The sequence below is a fragment of the Thalassophryne amazonica genome, chromosome 2 (assembly GCF_902500255.1).
Source record: "Thalassophryne amazonica chromosome 2, fThaAma1.1, whole genome shotgun sequence".
Lineage (NCBI taxonomy): Eukaryota > Metazoa > Chordata > Actinopteri > Batrachoidiformes > Batrachoididae > Thalassophryne > Thalassophryne amazonica.
Window position 1 is genome coordinate 124053656 of NC_047104.1, and position 16655 is coordinate 124070310.

At 43.7% G+C, this 16655-nt stretch overlaps 1 protein-coding gene across 1 annotated transcript in view; it reads right to left on the reverse strand.

Moving 5' to 3' along the window:
- Nucleotides 1-16655, reverse strand: part of LOC117504102 (protein diaphanous homolog 3-like) — a 546585-nt gene that overhangs the window by 424910 nt on the left and 105020 nt on the right. The window contains exon 16 of the mRNA XM_034163485.1: nt 6416-6715. Within this exon, the coding sequence (XP_034019376.1) occupies nt 6416-6715 (300 nt within the window). The remainder of the gene's footprint in view (nt 1-6415; nt 6716-16655) is intronic.

A 16655-nucleotide genomic window follows, 5' to 3' on the forward strand; every position in this document is an offset into this window, starting at 1 on the left:
TCCAGAATGCGCCAGAAGGTGTCGCCCCTTCCAACAAAATTAAAGGTCTGCATGAAGCCTATGACAACGATGTACAGTGGCATCCTTTGTTCAACAGCCTTTTCTTGACGTCTCAACGCTAAGATCACATCTGCATTTGCTTGCAATCTTCATTACGCAACCTTGGCCAGTACTTTGCAAGCAATACTAAGAAGTGCGACATCCCAGGAGTTGCCACAGTCACATCCATCACCCTTGCACTTATAGTTACTATCACGGCATCCTTAAAATCCTGAGGCACGGCGCCATCCAGCAAGCATTATCGGTACAACCAAAAAGCTCATTGTGCAGCACAGCGCCACCATGTTTTAGCACCTCAGCTACTATCTTATCGATGTTTGGCGCTTTTCTGGCCTTGAAGACCTTCAGCACTCGCTGCAGCTCATCAAACGTGGGTAATCCCATCAAGTTTGCGCCAAGATTGTCTCGCATGTTTTTGGCAGACCAGGGCTGTACGGAGATTACATACTGGCCTCACCATAAGGCAGTCTGTTCAACATATCACACCTCACATCACCCTTGTTGATTTGAAATCCCTAAGGCCATGTCTCTGTACAAGGATGTAGTCCAAATAGTACCACATATCCAGCATTGGCAAAGAAGGTATTAGTGATCGCATTTCTGTGCAAAGTTCCAGCAGCAAACTGCTGTTTGACTTGGTCCAGCCTCTCGCTTGTGACCCCAGCATACGACTGCATATGACTGCAGACGGGATGATCCACACAAGCATTAAAGTTGCTGAGTACGATAAGCTGTCTACTTTCTGCTTTCACAGTACAAGCCCGAGGTCTGCGTAAAAGCTCACTCTCGTGACATCGTCGTCAATCATACTCGGGGTATATACAGCCACCAAATTCAAGAACAGTTTTTCAGCCAGTCTGATATGAATGATGGAGAGATGGTCCGATAGCGTAGACAGCACCACCGCTAGTCTTATGAACATGTCCTTGTGTATAGTAAGCACAACCCTGACTTGATGTAGGACACTGCCAGACCAGAAAAACCTGAGTAAACCACACAGACTTAAACGGTCTGGGGAAGAAAATAAAATTTTACAGAATGAAAAAGGTGTGTTCAAAGTGCAAATTAAAAAAAAAAAAAAAAAAAATTCAAGTGTGGCATGTGACCTGGCTAGTGGCATTTATACAACCCCTGGCAAAAATTATGGAATCACCGGCCTCGGAGGATATTCATTCAGTTGTTTAATTTCGTAGAAAAAAAGCACATCACAGACATGACACAAAACTAAAGTCATTTCAAATGGCAACTTTCTGGCTTTAAGAAACACTATAAGAAATCAAGAAAAAAAGATTGTGGCAGTCAGTAACGGTTACTTTTTTAGACCAAGCAGAGGAAAAAAATATGGAATCACTCAATTCTGAGGAAATAATTATGGAATCACCCTGTAAATTTTCATCCCCCAAATTAACACCTGCATCAAATCAGATCTGCTCATTGACACTGACCCTATGCCATGACATTGACCCTATGTGTCTTTTTGCAAGGAATGTTTTTGCAGTTTTTGCTCTATGGCAAGATGCATTATCATCTTGAAAAATGATATCATCCCCAAACATCCTTTCAATTGTCCAAAATATCAACATAAACTTGTGCATTTATTGATGATGTAATGACAGCCATCTCCCCAGTGCCTTTACCTGACATGCAGCCCCATATCATCAATGACTGTGGAAATTTACATGTTCTCTTCAGGCAGTCATCTTTATAAATCTCATTGGAAAGGCACCAAACAAAAGTTCCAGCATCATCACCTTGCCCAATGCAGATTCGAGATTCATCACTGAATATGACTTTCATCCAGTCATCCACAGTCCACAATTGCTTTTCCTTAGCCCACTGTAACCTTGTTTTTTTCTGTTTAGGTGTTAATGATGCCTTTCGTTTAGCTTTTCTGTATGTAAATCCCATTTCCTTTAGAAGGTTTCTTACAGTTCGGTCACAGATGTTGACTCCAGTTTCCTCCCATTCGTTCCTCATTTGTTTTGTTGTACGTTTTTCGATTTTTGAGACATATTGCTTTAAGTTTTTTGTCTTGACTCTTTGTCTTCCTTGGTCTACCAGTATGTTTGCCTTTAACAACCTTCCCATGTTTGTATTTGGTCCAGAGTTTAGACACAGCTGACTGTGAACAACCAACATCTTTTGCAACATTGCATGATGATTTACTCTCTTTTAAGACTTTGATAATCCTCTCCTTTGTTTCAATTGACATCTCTCGTGTTGTGGCCATGAGTCATGTCAGTCCACTTGGTGCAACAGCTCTCCAAGGTGTGTTCACTCCTTTTTAGATGCAGACTAACGAGCAGATCTGATATGATGCAGGTGTTAGTTTTGGGGATGAAAATTTACAGGGCGATTCCATAATTTTTTCCTCAGAATTGAGTGATTCCATATTTCTTTCCTCTGCTTGGTCTAAAAAGTAACCGTTACTGACTGCCACAATCTTTTTTTCTTGATTTCTTAGTGTTTCTTAAAGCCAGAAAGTTGCCATTTGAAATTACTTTAGTTTTGTGTCATGTCTGTGATCTGCTTTTTTTCTACAAAATTAAACAACTGAATGAACATCCTCCGAGGCCGGTGATTCCATAATTTTTGCCAGGGGTTGTAGTTCTAACAACAACAGACTGGCATCCTGTCCAGGGTGAACCCCGCCTCATGCCCTGTGAATGCTGGAATAGGCACCAGCCCCCCATGACCCTTAATTGGAGCAAGCAGTTGAAGATGAGTGAGTAAGTTTCAGAGAGATGTGGTCTGACTTGCCTTTTTTTTTTTTTTTTTTTTTTATATATAAATGGTGCAGGTCTGATCCTAGAGTCTTGCTTAATGATTGTGTAAACCTTGTCCAGTGGATTTGCTCCTCTTGTGGCACATTTAACATGTTGATGAAGTCTGGGGAGCACTGATTTTAATTCCACATGATTAAAATCGCCCACGATAATGTGCACTGCATCTAGGTGCCGGTTCAGCTGTAGAATGATGTTGCTGTGTAAAAGTCCAAGGGCTGAGCTAGCATTAGCATCTGCTGGAATGTAAACAGCGGTTAGCAAGACTCCAGTAAATTCCAGAGGAAGGTAAAACGGTCGGCATTTAACAGTCAAATATTCCATGTCTGGGGAACAGTGGCCGACTACCGTTGGTGTGTTGTTACACCAGTTGTTGTGGATGTACATACATAACCCTCCTCCTTTGTTCTTACTGGAGTCATGTCAAACTCACTATCAATCAGAAACAGACTTGGTAAGTATCTGCAGCCATGTGAAATACGTCTTTGAAACTTTAACCATGGCAGCTCTGAGCACCGCCTGTTATTGTGCCGCACTGACCAAACAGACGGAGACTGACACACACTATTGATGATCTGTGTGAATAAAGTAGGCTTGGTGCATATTTAAAGAGTGTTAAATTGTTTTCAAAAAGTGGCTGTGTGGCTCTGTAGCAAACCAGCAGTTTGTGACTCTTCAGTCCCCTACCACCACATTTAAGCCAAAACAGAGACACTGCATGCACACTGATTTGGTGACTCAGATTTTAACAGGGTTTAAATTAATTTAACAGATACAATAAAAAAAAAAAAGTCTTGAAAAGTCTGATCCAACCAGATGAGCTCAGGATGCCTTTACTATCTTGTGTGTTTGCTTTATTTTACTCAGGAATGTGGAACCACAATGTAGTGCTTTGGTTCATAATGGTTTACACGTTGGACCAGGACCCCAGCAATCCAGTTTCGTTTCCCGATTGCAGCCACACTCCCAAGTGGCACTTTCAACAACAGTGCTGGGGAGGAGTGAGACACACATGCTGTGCACCCTTCTGGAAACAAGCCTCGGGCTTTCTCTGGCAACCCACGTTAAATAAGAACCTCTACCTCCGTCTTACTCGAAAGAAGGTGAGCTTTCTTCCAATAGCCATTGCCATCTAAAGCCATTTTATTCAGAAACATTGATTAGCAGGCAGTGCATTGGTTCAAGCAGCTGGAAGAAAAGTCCCCAGTTTGAGGCCACTCATGATTTTTATTTATTTATTTATATATATATATATATATATATATATATATATATATATATATATATAAAAACACAGGAGTTGCGTCAGAAAGGGTGTCGGTCAAGAAAACAAAGAAAAAACATTCTGAAACAGTGATTGCATAATGTTGCAAACACCACTTATGGCCCACCACCAAACCACGCCAGATTTAAGTGGTTAAATACAAATTCAGCTCTTTCTCAAAGGGTGTCACAATAATTCAATGTTAAACCTGTTGGCTACATTCAGATGGTAAACTGAGTGACTGTCAAGGCTTTGTTGCTGTAAATGTGCTTTACTGTTTATTACAAACACTACTAACATTAATAGTTTCAGTCATTGAGCTCTTGAAGTAATGGAGCCACTTAAGTTTTAAATGTTGCTTTAAAAAAAATCCTGTCAGGACAGATTGGCACCAAACATATCCATATGTAGAGTCCTTTCACCCTCCTCACACCCTACTAAAAGTACACCTGAATTTTCATGCATATGGCTCTGTTTCCAAAACACCTGCACCAATGGAGACATTAAATAATCACACCACGGTCTATCACTCAGTTTGAACAAAAATTGTGCTGCAGAGGTAAAGCAACATCTGTACAAGCACCACAAATGCTGTTCCTGACAAATTCTGGTCATCTGTTATTTTCAATTATTACTAGCTTGGCAAAGAAGACTCATTAGTTGTTCAGCTCATTATGAAAACATCTGGACTCCGAGTGCTGCCAATGACAATCGGAAGCAAAGTTAAGAGCAAAGAAGGAGGCCATGTTAAATATGTTGGCCCGGATTTGAAGTTTCTTGTCCAAGAGTTGTCAACTATAAACCAGGAAGTGTCAAAAGGTTTCTAATGTGCACTCGTAACACGCGGCATCCAGGCAAGTGCACATACAGACTGTGCTAACTGTAGCATTTCAATATTAAACATATAATTTCACATCGATGCGCATTTCTGAATTGCCCGGCAGGTGTTTGTGCTCAGCAGGTGACAGCACAGTATTTAACTTTCATGTTTAAAACATTTGCCCTATTGACGTTTCAAATCCCGCGAAATTTCGGAGAGGTCGCCGCTCTGCAAGATCTCGGTAACATTGAAAACTGCATTGAGACGCTCTGATCGGGCTGCACTTTAACCGCTGCACACGGACAACACCATTAATTTTGCAACATAAAACTATTTTTATATTGTGCCTAAAACTCTCATGAATATATTCTCTGGGTTTATAAAGACGTTATTGCGTTTGTTTTATGTAAACATGCGAGAATCACAGACCGACTCTCCGTGATTTTCAATGGGAGCTGCTGTGAGCTACACTCACTTCCTGATCATGTCGTTCTGGGGGAAAGTGAAGTTTGCTCTTTAACGTCTTTATTATTGTTCTTTACAACACCGTTTGTCCTCTTTGTTCCAAACTAATATATATGTCTGAAATTCGGTTTGAGTTTATTAAATTCCACGCAGATTAAACATAGCAGACAAGGATTATTTGTTAGAATTGTTTTAGAAGGTTTTCAGGGTATCATGCATACAGTCTCTTATTAACGTGACGAAAAGCATAAAAAAAATTTACATTTTTGTAGTATAATATTCATTTACAATTGTCATGTGGCTTCTCTATATGTTGTTTGACTGCAGTGACTCTGGCACGCAAGGGATTATGGGATACGTCAATAGGGCAAATGGGTTTCAAAATGTTTCAGAAGAGTGTGTTGAGTTTGCCATGAGCAATTTGCAGTAGAAACAAAAAGTTTTGTCATTACCATGAAGACATTCTACCCATCACTGAATTCAGGTTTTTCAATTTCATTCTGTTTTTGAGAATGCAGTGCGCATCATGTTTCTCCCAGCAGTTGCTAGCTTACATTGATACCTCACTTGAAGCCAGGCACCTCTCCAGCAGGTGGCAGACACATCTAAATGTTATTACACAGACTAAAAAGTTGCTTTTTGATTGATCTGATGTTTCAAAGTTCACTACCTCTGAATATGTTTAAGGTTATATCATTTATTGATTTTTGAGTTACTGACTACACAAGCCACAGAGATGGTCTAACTCACTCGTGCATGTTTTTGCTGTATGGCACAAGCACAGTGCTGAATGACAACTACATACAAGCCTAATATGAGTAGGTGACAAATAAGCAACCCAACTCAAGAATTTTGCCAATCAATTTCATGTTTGTAATGATTATGAATTTGTATTTTCAACTCTTTCAATTTTTGAGTCCATATTTAGTGTTACTGCAGTTGACTATCATATATTACATACATTTCTACTGTGCTGTCATCTTAGTAACAGATACAATCAAATCAACACTTTCCTTGGTTTACCTTAGACCAGTTGAGACGCTTCATTGAAATGTCAGGTTTGAATTCCTTCTTGGGCCTGATGCCGTAAGGCAGTGGCTGTTGGGTGGGGGAGCTCGCACAACCTCCAAACCCTGGAGGAGGGGCACCAAATGGAGGAGGCGGCCCAGGTGGAGGAGGTGGAGCAGGACAGCCAGGCAATGGTGGTGGTGGTGGAGGAGGAGGTAGTGCTGCCACTCCAGGACCTGATCTAGGCTGTGGAGGTGCTGATGTCTTAGTTTGTCCGGTTGGGGCATGGGGTACAGTGACACTTACAGCTCCAAACTGGATAGAAAGAAAAGGAAAAAATAAACAGACATGTACATAAGACACCAGAGTTTTTCCCCCCACTTTTAAATTAAGCAGTGTTACATTTGATACTTGTGCAAAGAAAGTTGTGTTGCTTTCATTTATTGGAGTTCAAGTAAAATACTCCAAATAAAAACTTGTGTAGCCAAAGCCTATAGAGAAGTGGTCATCAACCAGTCGATCACGATCGACAGGTAGATCTACAAGCCTTTCCTAGTGGATCTCTTAAGTCTCAATCAATTTGGTTGAAGCTGACGCAGCATATATAGGTCTATGAACAGTTTTCATTCATTGAATGGGAACGTGGTCCCTGCTGTAGTTCCAAGATCAATCACCATATGGGTTGCAATGACCGAGTGGCACTGTATGTGTTCATCAAGTCCAAAAAAGAGCAAAGAAGAATAAGTTAAAGCAAAAAAAAAAAAAAAAAAAATTGCAATGGCAGATACCTCGTGAAAAAAGTCAAAGACCTATCATTTTCATCCAGAATGGGAGGGAGAATTTATTTTTACCATGGTGAAGGACAAGTGTGTTTGCATGTTATGCCACCAACCGCAGGTGATTTCTAAACAAGGGAACCTGCAGGGCACCATGAAACCAACCACCTGAAGTTTAAAGACAGCTGCCCGCCAAAGAGCTCTATTCATGTAAAAAAGGTTGCCGAACTGAAACGGCATTGAAAGAGCAGCAGTTTTTCACCAAACCAACTCAATACAAGGCTACCACAGAAGCTTCGTTTCACGCGAGCCATATCTTGGCTAAACACAAAAAGCCGTTTACAGGCTGTAATTTCGCGACTGCACAAACTACATTTAATAACTTCAAAAACCAAGACTTCAAGTAACAAATTCTGTTTCAGCATGCTGAAAAGACCAAATTAACTCAATGCTTCAGAAAACATTCTGTTTTCACAAATTTGGAAGCATTTGCTTCCCCTCTAGCTGCCACCTTAACGTGATGGGGGAGTTTGTGTACCCGGATGATCCTAGGAGCTATGTTGTCGGGGGCTTTGGGCTCCCTGTAGGGTCTCCAAAGGCAAACAGGTCCTAGGTGACGGGTCAGACTAAGGGCAGCTCAGAACCGCCATGACCAGTGAAAGATCAAGGACCAAGACGTCGCCCGGTATGGAGGAGCCGGGGTCCCACCCTGGAGCTAGGCCTGGGGTTGGGGTGAGTGCGCGAGCGCCTGGTGGTCGGGCCGTAGCCCAGCCCGAAGGAGCAACGTCGGCCCGCCCTCCTGTGGGTTCACCACCTGCAGAGGGGGCCATGGGGGTCGGGTGCAGAGAGGACTGGGTGGCGGTCGAGGGCGGGTGGCCAGGCGACCCGGTCCATGCTCACAGCCCCTGGCTGTTGGGGAAGTGGAATGTCACCTCGCTGGGGGGCAAGGAGCCTGAGCTTGTGCAGGAGGTTGAGCTATACCGACTAGAGATAGTCGGGCTCACCTCCACGCACAGCATGGGCTCTGGTACCCAACTCCTGGAGAGGGGCTGGACACTTGATTTTTCTGGCGTTACCCACGGGGAGAGACGGAGAGCTGGGGTTGCATTGCTTATTGCTCCCCAGCTCAGTTGCCATGTGTTGGAGTTCACTCCGGTGAACGAGAGGGTCGTGTCCCTACGCCGTCGGGTCGGGGACAGGTCTCTCACTGTTGTCTCGGCCTATGGACCAAGCGGCTGTGAAGAGTACCCGAGCTTCCTGGAGTCCCTGGGAGGGGTACTAGATAGCGCTCCGACTGGGGACTCCAGTGTTCTCCTGGGGGATTTCAACGCCCACATGGGCGACGACATTGAGACCTGGAGGGGGGTGATCGGGAAGCACGGCCTCCCCGATCTGAACCGAGTGGTGTTCAGTTGTTGGACTTCAGTGCTAGTCACAGTTTGTCCATCACGAACACCATGTTCGAGCACAAGGGTGTCCATAAGTGCACATGGCACCAGGACACCCTGAGCCGGAGGTCGATCAACTTTGTAGTCGTATCATCTGACCTTCGGCCACGTGTCTCGGATACTCGAGTAAAGAGAGGGGCAGAGCTGTCGACCGATCACCACCTGGTGGTGAGTTGGATACGCTGGGAGGGGAGGAAGCCGGTCAAACCTGGCAGGCCCAAACGTATCGTGAGGGTCTGCTGGGAACGACTGGCGGAACCCTCCAACTCCCACCTCCGGGGGATCCCAGGGGAGGTTGGAGACATGGAGTCCAAGTGGACCATGTTCTCCACCTCCATTGTTGATGCAGGTGCTCGTAGCTGTGGTCGCAAGGTCTCTGGTGCCTGTCGCCGCGGCAATCCCCGAACCCGTGGTGGACACCGGAAGTAAGGGATGCCATCAAGCTGAAGAAGGAGTCCTACTTATCTTTGTTGGTAGGTGGGACACCAGAGGCAGCTGACAGGTACCGGCAGGAAAGCCAGCCGCAGCCCGTGCGGTCACAGAGGCAAAAACTCAGGTCTGGGAGGAGTTCGGGGAGGCTATGGAGGAGGACTATCGGTCGGCCTCGAAGAGATTCTGGCAAACCGTCCGACGCCTCAGGATGCGGAAGCAGCTCTCCACCGGCACTGTTTACGGTGTGGGTGGGGAGCTGTTGACCCTGATTGGGGATGTTGTTGGGCGGTGGAAGGAGTACTTCGAGGATCTCCTCAATCACATCGTCACGTCTTCCGAAGAGGAAGCAGAGACTGGGGACCCAGAGGCGGACTCATCCATTACCCAGGCAGAAGTCACCGAGGTGGTAAGAAAGCTACTCGGTGGCAAGGCTCCTGGGGTGGATGAAGTCTGTCCTGAGTACCTTAAGTCTCTGGATGTTGTGGGACTGTCTTGGCTGACACGCCTCTGTAACATCGCGTGGCGATCGGGGACAGTGCCTCTGGATTGGCAGATCACGGTGGTGGTCCCTCTGTTTAAGAAGGGGGACCGGAGGGTGTGTTCCAACTATAGGGGGATCACACTCCTCAGCCTCCCCGGTAAGGTCTATTCCAGAGTACTGGAGAGGAGAATTCGACCGATGGTCGAACCTCGGATTCAGGAGGAGCAGTGTGGTTTTCGTCCTGGTCGCAGCACACTGGACCAGCTCTACACGCTCCATCAGGTGCTCGAGGGTTCATGGGAGTTCGCCCAACCAGTCCACGTGTTTTGTGGATCTGGAGAAGGCGTTCAACCATGTCCCTCTGGGCACCCTGTGGGGAGTGCTCCGGGAGTACGGGGTCCGGGGTCCTTTGCTAAGGGCTATCCGGTCCCTGTACGACTGCAGCAGGAGCTTGGTTCGCATTGCCGGTAGTAAGTCAAACCTGTTTCCAGTGCACGTTGGCCTCCGCCAGGGCTGCCCTTTGTCACTGGTTCTGTTCATTATTTTTATCGACAGAATTTCTAGGCGCAGCCAGGGTGTAGAGGGGGTCTGGTTTGGGAACCACAGAATCTCGTCTCTGCTGTTTGCGGACGATGTGGTTCTGTTGGCTTCGTCAAATCAGGACCTTCAGCGTGCACTGGGGCGGTTTGCAGCCGAGTGTGAGGCGTCCGGGATGAAAATTAGCACCTCCAAATCCGAGGCCATGGTTCTCGACTGGAAAAAGGTGCTTTGCCCTCTTCAGGTCGGTGGAGTGTCGTTGCCTCAAGTGGAGGAGTTTAAGTATCTCGGGGTCTTGTTCACGAGTGAGGGACAGATGGAGCGTGAGATCAATAGACGGATCGGTGCAGCGTCTGCAGTGATGCGGTCGCTGTGTCGGGCCGTCGTGGTGGGGCCGTCATGACCAAAAGAACGAGATCGCGGGTACAAGTGGCCGAGATGAGTTTCCGCCGCAGGCTGGCTGGGCGCTCCCTTAGAGATAGGGTGAGGAGCTCGGTCACTCGGGAGGAGCTCGGAGTCGAGCCGCTGCTCCTCCACGTCGAAAGGAGTCAGTTGAAGTGGCTTGGGCATCTTTTCCGGATGCCCCCTGGACGCCTCGCTGGAGAGGTGTTCCGGGCATGTCCCATTGGGAGGAGGCCCCAGGGAAGACCCAGGACACGCTGGAAGGATTACATCTCTCGGCTGGCTTGGGAACGCCTTGGGGTTCCCCCGGAGGAGCTGGGGGAGGTGTGTGTGGATCGGGAGGTCTGGGCGGCTTTGCTTGAGCTGCTGCCCCCGCGACCGGACTCCGGATAAAGCGTAAGAAAATGGATGGATGGAAACATTTGCTCTTTCGAGCATTCTAAAACAGTGAATTTATTTCTTGAAGCAAATGTGTCATTTATAGTAGTATAAAATATAAAGCTTGTTAAATTTTTATAAAATATTACAAAAATATACCAAAAACAGAAAACAGTTCTCAATTCATTGAATTTCTGAATTGTATTCAAATAATATTCTCAAATACTGTTAACATAAAGAATTTTCCTTTTGGAAGTATTATTGTTACAGTACAGTTGGTAGATCTTTTCTTCTCAGGCAGAGCTAGGGGATCTTTGGCTTAAAAAGGTTGGCGACCACTGCTACAGAGGGTTTTTTTCCTGCATAGAAAAATGTTCGTCTGACACCTCAGTCAAGTTTCATAGTTCCTCCCTTCACTGGTGCCAACACCAAGTGTTGACCAAAGTAAGGGCCCCTTCACACATAGTACGAATAAGAACAAATCAGGATGAGTCATGGCAGAACAATTTGTGTAAGCGAACTATGAAATCATCGAGCCAACGGACAAGCGTGAACAATCCCACTGCGAGGGTTTCATGCACAAGCAACGGAAACCGTCGCACGGGGAACAGTGCGAGCAGCTGGGATGTGGTGCACCACATTGCGCCACTGATGGAGGAAAAAATAAATAAAAACCAGCTGTTTAATTAGTGAATGTCACTGGATTGATATAAACAAATAAAAGGGGACGCAATACAGAACCCACGGTTAAATAACCCTGGTTAAATAAAAAATGCCACTCAAGGGATTCAAACCTGCAAATTTACAAAAGCTCTGACTACCAGATGGAAACTTTACCACTGTGCTACAATCACTGTCTTATAAGAGGAGCATGAAATGGCTAAGACCAAGGAGGAGATAAATGTACACTTGTATGTAAAAGTTTGGGCACCGCTGATGATTTCCATGATTTTCCTTTATAAATCATTGGTTGTTGGGATCAGTAATTTCAGTTAAATATATTATATATCAGACAAACACTGATATTTGAATAGTGAAATGAAGTTTGTAGGATTTACAGAAAGTGTCCAATAATTCTTTAAAGAAAATTAGGCAGGTGCAAAAACTTGGGCACCCCAACAGAAAAAAAAAAAAATACATCAATATTTAGTAGATCTTCCTTTTGCAGAAATAACAGCCTCTAAATGTTTCCCATAGCTTCCAATGAGAGTCTGGATTCTGGTTGAAGGTATTTTGGACCAAACATCTCAGCTTTGTTGGTTTGAGCATGCACAGCCCGCTTAAAATCACACCACAGATTTTCAATAATATTCAGTTCTGGGGACATTCCAAAATGTTTAGGGTCATTGTCTTGTTGAAAGATCCAGCCCCGACACAACCTCAACTTTGTCACATTCATGAACATTGTTCTCAAGAATCTGCTGATATTGACTGGAATCCATGTGACCCTCAACTTTAACAAGCTTCCCCTGCACTGGCCCACTGTACCTGCACTGGCCACACAGCATGATGGAACCACCTCCAAATTTTACTGTAGGTATAGCAAGTGTTTTTCTTGGAATGCTGTGTTCTTTTTCAGCCATGCATACCGCCCCTTGTTATATACAAATAACTCAATTTTAGTTTCATCAGTCCACAGCACCTTATTCCAAAATGAAGCTGGCTTGTCCAAATGTGCTTTAGCATACCTCAAGCAGCTGTTTGCGGCGTGTATGCAGAAAAGGCTTCCTCTGCATTACAGCATCTCTTTGTGCAAAGTGTGCTGTATAGTTGAATGATGCACAGAGACACTATCTGCAGCAAAATCATGTTGTAGGTCTTTGAAGCAAGTCTGTGGGTCAACTATGACTGTTCTCACCATCCTTCGCTTCAGCTTATCTGACATTTTTCTTGGCCTGCCACTTCGGGCCTTAACAAGTACTGTGCCTGCATTTCCTCACTATGTTCCTCACAGTGGAAAGTGACAGCTGAAACTTCAGATAGCTTTTTGTATCCTTCCCCTAAACCATGATGTTGAACAATCTTTGTTTTCAGGTCATTTGAGAGTTGTTTAGAGGGTCACATGTTGCCACTCTTTAGAAGAGATGCAAAGAGGAGAAACATTTGTAAATGGTCACCTTAAATATCCTTTCTCATGATTGGATTCATCTGTGTAAGGAGGTCAAGGGTCAATGCGCTTACCAAACCAATTCTGTGTTCCAATAATTAGTGCTAAATGTTTTCAAATCAATAAAATAAGGGTGCCCAAATTTGTGCACCTGCCCAATTTTAATTATTGCACACTTTCTGTAATATTAGAAACTTCATTTTACTCAAATATCAGTGTGTTCATCTGCTATATGATATATTTAACTGAAATGTCTGATACAACCAATCATTTACTGAAAGCGGAACATGGTAAATTAAAAAAAAAAATTGAATTAAAAAATACTTTTTATAGGTTACATTCCAATACTCGGAAAAGAGTAGCAGCAATACTGATGTTTAATACAATCAAATGTGAGTGCCAAAAAGAAACATAAGTACAGATAAAAAAATATTGTGAATGGGTGACTGGACAAACAATAACATTGGTGAACATGTATGAATTCTTTAAATCCTTATTTGATATCATCACAGTAGAAGCAGGAAGCATATTTATATGTGGGTGAGACCTTAATGTGCTCATGGACGTGGATACAACTATTTTAAAGAGAAATAAGAAATCTGTCACAAAACTGGTTAAAAATACATGGGAGGAAATGGGTTTTTTTGATGTGTGGAGCAATTTTCACCCACTAAGGAGGGACTTTACTCATTCAACAACACACTGTGCACTCCAGAATCAACTTTTTTAGGCAGAAAGAGAACAGAGATAAAACACGAGAATGTGAGATCGGAGTGGCAGATGTGTCTGACCATAGTGCCATCTATCTGAAGAGCCACTTGAACTGTAGATGGAAAGAAACAATCTGGAGATTGAATGTAGGGATATTAAACAATAAATCAGTTGTTGACCAAATTAGGGCAGACAGATTTGGGGGAAAATAATAATGGGGAGAGAGCCAGCTATATTGTGAGATGCTTTAAATGCAGTTGTAAGAGGGGAACTGATTGCAATTACAAGCAATCTCAAGAGAAAGAATAAAACGGCACAAGACTCAATTAGCAGAACTGAGACACTTGGACTCCCCCCCAAACTGCCAACTTAAAGTGGTGGGATAGTTTGTGTACATGGATGATCCTAGGAGCTATGTTGTCGGGGGCTTTGTACCCCTGGTAGGGTCTCCAATGGCAAACAGGTCCTAGGGGACGGGTCAGACTAAGGGCAGTTAAGAAGCTCCCATGACCAGTATAATATCAAGGACTGAGACGTCACCCGGTACGGCAGAGCCAGGGCACGACCCTGGAGCCAGGCCTGGGGCTCTCGCGCGATGGTGTTCAAGCCTTAGCCCACGGGGCCCGGCCGGGCCCAGCCTAAAAAAGCAACGTGGGCCCTCCTGTGGGTTCACCACCTGCAGAGTGGGACATGGGGGTCGGGTGCAGAGAGGACTGGGTGGTGTAGGGCAGGTGGCCTGGCGGCCAAGTCCGCGTTCACAGTCTCTGACTGCCGGGACGTGAAATGTCTCCTCACTGGGGGGGAAGGAGCCTGAGCTTGTGAGGGAGGTTGAGAGGTACCGACTAGAGATAGTCGGGCTCACCTCATTTCATTTCATTTATTTATACAGGAAAAGGTTAAAAAGCACAATAGCACATTACCCCAGGCCTGACTCAGTAACACTGTTTTACAGCAGGTTCCTGTTTTACGCACAAACCGACACACAAACAAACATTTCATTCAATCATTTAGACACCTAACATGTACAGCACACAATCATAAAATGATCAGACAAGTAAGAGAGGTAGATCAGTGGTTACACAAGTAACTATTCATTAAATCGTCTAAGTTTTTTTAAATAGTATCTCTGAGCTGATAGATCTAGTGCCCAGAGGGATATCATTCCACACCTTAGTGAAGATGTAGAAGAATGATCTTTGTCCATAAGTGTTTTTAAAAGAAGGGACTTGGAGCTGTTCCACCGATGTTGATCTGGTGCTCCTTTGAGAGTTTTTAGTCGGTACTAGAGCCAACAGAGCTGGTGGGAGGCTGAAGTTTTTTTTAACTGAAAATAAAATCTAATAGCAGTACTGCTTATATAGTTGTTGAAAGTCAGAGCATTTGATCTGGACAGGGCTATACAATGGTGGGTCCAGCCTGGAAGTTGACAGTGTATTTTGAAAGCTCTGTTGTATAGTCGAGCCACAGGATCAAGAACATCATTTGTGGTGAGAGACCATATAGGCAGACAGTAAGAGAGAGGAGAGGACTACAGCATGGAGGTACGTGTGAGAAACAGTGGTTGTCAAATATGGTCTGATTTTATTGTAGACATACAGTTTTGTTGCAGCTTCTTGGTCAAAGAGTTGACATGCTCTTTATAATTAAGATGTGAATCCATGAGTACACCAAGATATTTATAGGTTGTTATGTGCAGTTTGTAATCAGAGAACATGATTGTTACACATTTGGAGTTGCTTCCTAGGGGAATGAAAATACATACATTCAGTCTTTTCATGTTAATACTAAGATGATGATCCATTAGCCAATTTTGGAGTGTTTTAAGATCAGATGACAATGTAGTATTTACAAGATTGGGGTTTGAATCGGAGTAAAAGAGTACAGTGTCATCTGCATACAATAAAACATTAGAATAGTTGCATATAAGTGGAAGATCATTAATATAGAGAAGAAACAGTAATGGACCAAGATTACTGCTTTGTGGCACTCCGATATTGTAATTAAGAGGATAAGATTTAGTTTGACCGATTTTGACTGTTTGAGACCTGCCACCCAAATAGGATGTAATCATGTCAAGCACACTTTGGGACAACTTAGACTGAAGTTTACTTAATAAAATGAGATGATTTACTGTATCAAATGCTTTACGGAAATCTATAAGAACTGCACCTGTAACCTGTCTTTTGTTTAAAGCAGAACGTATGTGTTCAGTGAACAATAGAAAAGCAGACATAGTGGAACGTTTGGACCGGAAACCATACTGAAAGTCACTAAGCAGATGGTTTTCTCCAGGAAGCTGATAAGTTGATTATACAAAGTTTTACTAGTAATTTTGATATCGTTGAAAGTACAGCTATTGGTCTGTAATATGAAATGCATGGAGGACTGTCTGATTTAAATATGGGAATGATCAGGGCAGTTTTCCAGGAAGATGGGAACACAGACAGTCTAATACATAAATTGATCAGGTGGTGAAACAAAGGTACAAAGCTTTCAGAGTGTGTCTTCAAGAAGTTCACTGTTAAGCCAGTAACATCCCGTGTGTGAGAGTTGTTTAAGGATTGAAAAGTGGCAGATATCTCTTGTTGGGAAACCTCTGCAAAGGAGAACAAAGATTGAGAACATGTCTGCACTGGTGTAATATCAGGAGATGTGAAAACAGAGGATAACTCCTTTACAGAAGATATAAAGTAATAATTAAAAGCACTTGCAATCTTTTCGTGTTCTGTTACAAGATTACCATCGATATCAATTTGAATTTTATTTAAGTTTTATTATTTCCTGTTATGTTGTTGAGTACTTGCCATAATGTTTTTGGATTTGAGCCAGTTTGAACAATTAAGTTTTGAAAATATGTCATTTTGGATTTATGTAATTTGGCCGTGCATTTATTCTAATTTACTTAAATTGATATTCACTCTCTGCCGTTTTGGTTGTTCTATAATGTTTTAAGGATGTAGCTTTTTGTTTAAGAAGTTTAATT